The 2,736-nt window shown below is 42.3% G+C and overlaps 1 protein-coding gene across 1 annotated transcript; it reads left to right on the top strand.

The window, feature by feature from the left end:
- The first annotated feature begins 201 nt into the window (after window positions 1–201).
- BTG4 (BTG anti-proliferation factor 4) lies at window positions 202–2,443 on the top strand. Its single transcript, XM_066605601.1, has 4 exons — window positions 202–582; window positions 1,279–1,416; window positions 1,495–1,702; window positions 2,213–2,443. Exons 1-4 carry the CDS (start codon window positions 410–412, stop codon window positions 2,396–2,398), a joined length of 705 nt encoding a protein of 234 aa, XP_066461698.1. The 5' UTR covers window positions 202–409; the 3' UTR covers window positions 2,399–2,443.
- The last annotated feature ends 293 nt before the right edge of the window (window positions 2,444–2,736 follow it).

Below are 2,736 nucleotides of genomic sequence, written 5' to 3'. Positions count from 1 at the left end.
AGATGGTTCTTGAACTATCTTTCCTGGCTGTTGTAAAAGTGTCTGACCAAAATGCGCCATTATAGCTGGGTGCTTTTACACAGCGGCAAAACGCCCATCTGAACTGGTGCACTGTAAAGCAAAGAATCTGGTGGGCAGTGTATGCCGGCCCTAAAAAACAGGGCCGATATATGCTCGTGTGAATGAGCCCTTATGTATTGAACAGTACCACAAAGGTCCGCTGTACAGAAGGGAGCTCTAGTATTGTGAGCAGGGATTAGGGTTAGGTATACTTTGGATGGAGGAATCGATTATGATGTAAACTCCTACAGTCGTTCAAGGCTTTGCAGTGCGGTATGTTGGACTCTAAATGTAGACCTTCCCATCTTCCCACAGCTCTTCAGTCTTCCTGTGCTAGATTAGAAAAGTCATGAAGGAAGAAATTGCTGCCACAGTTGTCTTCATCACAATGCTGGTGAAGAAGCACAGGAAGCTGAGCAAGCAGGACATAGAAAAGTTTGGTGCCAAACTGACGACCATACTGTTTGCAAGGTATAAAACACACTGGTATACGGAAAACCCATCCAAAGGACAAGCCTTCCGGTAAGATGTTAATGTGCATTATCGAATGTTTGTGAGCCCAGTATCTATAGAGCTCTCTGAGTTTCTTAGTCTACCTGTAGTCTGACTTACGACCTGTACATGGTTATCAGACATCCTGGCTTGCATAGATGCATGCTTATGTCTAGCATAGGTAGAACCCTCAAATACCCAGTTCACTAAGCCCTTATGTGCCAATGGGCACGGTCCCTGGCACTCCCATTTTAAGTGCAGATTTTTGATGCACTGGCTGCAGCAAATGTACTATATGTGCCTGTACCCATGGTGTGCTAACGTAATGGTCTGCCTTAATACCTGATTACATCTTGCCATAGTCTAGTATTCTTGAGCCCCAACGGAAGGTATTTCTCCCAAGGAATGTATGACATATTGGCTATTAATGTAACACTGCATTGTCACTTTGTCCATATGGATCTGTTGGCCTATAGTGCAACTTCTCTGCAGTTGTACAATGTGGAGGCAAGTTCCATTATGATCCAGTGATCTACTTAATGATATATCATATCTGGGATTGCCATTTAACTTTCTGTGCATCACAACTAGCTGCTATAGCATGACTGGTTCACCTGCAGTACAGTTATAATGCTTTTTTATGTAACTTGTGTACTGGAGACTCGCTGAAAGATGTCACTCTTGCCTATTACTGGCTGTAGTCTGACTAAATAAAATCTCTTCCAGATGCATAAGAATAAATAGGTGGCAATCAGTTGATTCTGTCTTGGAGCAAGCCTGTGCAGAAAGCGGTGTAGTATTAGAGGACCTTGGATTGCCAAAGGAAATGACCATATGGGTGGATCCATTTGAAGTGTGTTGCAGGTAGTGTCTTGTATTGTACTGCATATAAAAATATATTCTGACCAGTGTATACACTCTAAAGCTACTCTTCCTGCACAGATATGGTGAGAAAAATAGTCCCTTCACAATTGCAAGCTTCATGGGTAAGGAAGATTGTAATGTGTCGAAGAGAATTAGCACAGCTGTAGAGAAGGCAACTTCTGACTATCACTCTGGGACGTCTTCAGATGAAGAGCCTCCAGTCAAGGAACCAAAAACCATTCCTACTGTAAGCAATCCCAACAGTATCTACCAGATGCACAAGAAGGTGTGTGGCTTTTATTTCATGACTATGGCTTAAAGGCATGAAGAAAACTGCATTGACTATGTGGATAATGCAACACTGTATTACAGGTGTTCCTGTCTTATGATACAACATATCCTCAAGATATGTCACAATATTGCTGGGTGGGGTGTGACACTTGGGGACATCTTCTGAACTGCAAGTGGGACTTCAGCTCCACTGTGTCCCACACACTAGACTCTGCCACTGATGCAGTGGTTCTGGCATATCCTACCAGTATACCATTACCTCTTGGTGGAGTTGAAAAATACTTTAACAAGGACCTGGTACTTGCCCTGGCATATAATTTTAGTAACTAGACTTGTTTCCAGAGTCATTTCCATAAAATGGATCTGGAGCAACATTCCTTAGATCTAAACTGTGCCATTCCTGTTGGGCTAGAGCTGCATGGTGACCTCTGGTGCAATGGAGGGTAGGGTGGTTGCCTTCATATTGTAGCAATGAATGACTTTAACCTTGGCTTATCTCTTACAGGGTGCAGATTATAGCCAGCCTAGACAAGCTTGGTCCCAATTTCCTCAGCGGAAGAACTACCCAAATGAAGGGCATCAGCCTGCAGGCTACTATCCTCAGCGTAGAGTTAACAAACACTACAGACAGCCCGCTGCATTTTCAGGTCCTCGCATTGACCGGTATCACTGGGTGAACACGCGACGCTGACAAGGATCACATTTTAGAGCCAAAAAAAAACCTTAGCACTTTTATACAATGTTTTTATGAAAACAGAATATTTATAATTTTACATGTTTGTCCCATATTTACAAAATGACATGTTAAAATGTTTTAAAAAATGAATAAATTAAGCAATTCTTTTATGTGCTGTGATACTTTGATTTATTTATAAAAAAAAAAAGTCTGGTCTGTAGGGTACAAGCACCACCCCCCACTTCTGTCTCAATGTAGCTTATTTACAGGGGACCTATTGTTACATAAGCCTTGTGGACCTATTCACAATAGTGTCTAACTTTCTGTTTGGCTGTTCCATCATGGCAACAGCA

The sequence above is a fragment of the Eleutherodactylus coqui genome, chromosome 6 (assembly GCF_035609145.1).
Source record: "Eleutherodactylus coqui strain aEleCoq1 chromosome 6, aEleCoq1.hap1, whole genome shotgun sequence".
Lineage (NCBI taxonomy): Eukaryota > Metazoa > Chordata > Amphibia > Anura > Eleutherodactylidae > Eleutherodactylus > Eleutherodactylus coqui.
Note: the sequence above shows the minus strand (reverse complement) of the source record. Positions and strands in the feature narration are given on the sequence as shown.

Excerpts from the sequence above, each read along its gene's own strand:
- BTG4 (XM_066605601.1), top strand. The coding sequence starts at position 410 with ATGAAGGAAGAAATTGCTGCCACAGTTGTCTTCATCACAATGCTGGTG. Across the intron at positions 583-1,278 it reads TCCAAAGGACAAGCCTTCCG|ATGCATAAGAATAAATAGGT; the intron begins GTAAGATGTTAA and ends AATCTCTTCCAG. Across the intron at positions 1,703-2,212 it reads TCTACCAGATGCACAAGAAG|GGTGCAGATTATAGCCAGCC; the intron begins GTGTGTGGCTTT and ends TATCTCTTACAG.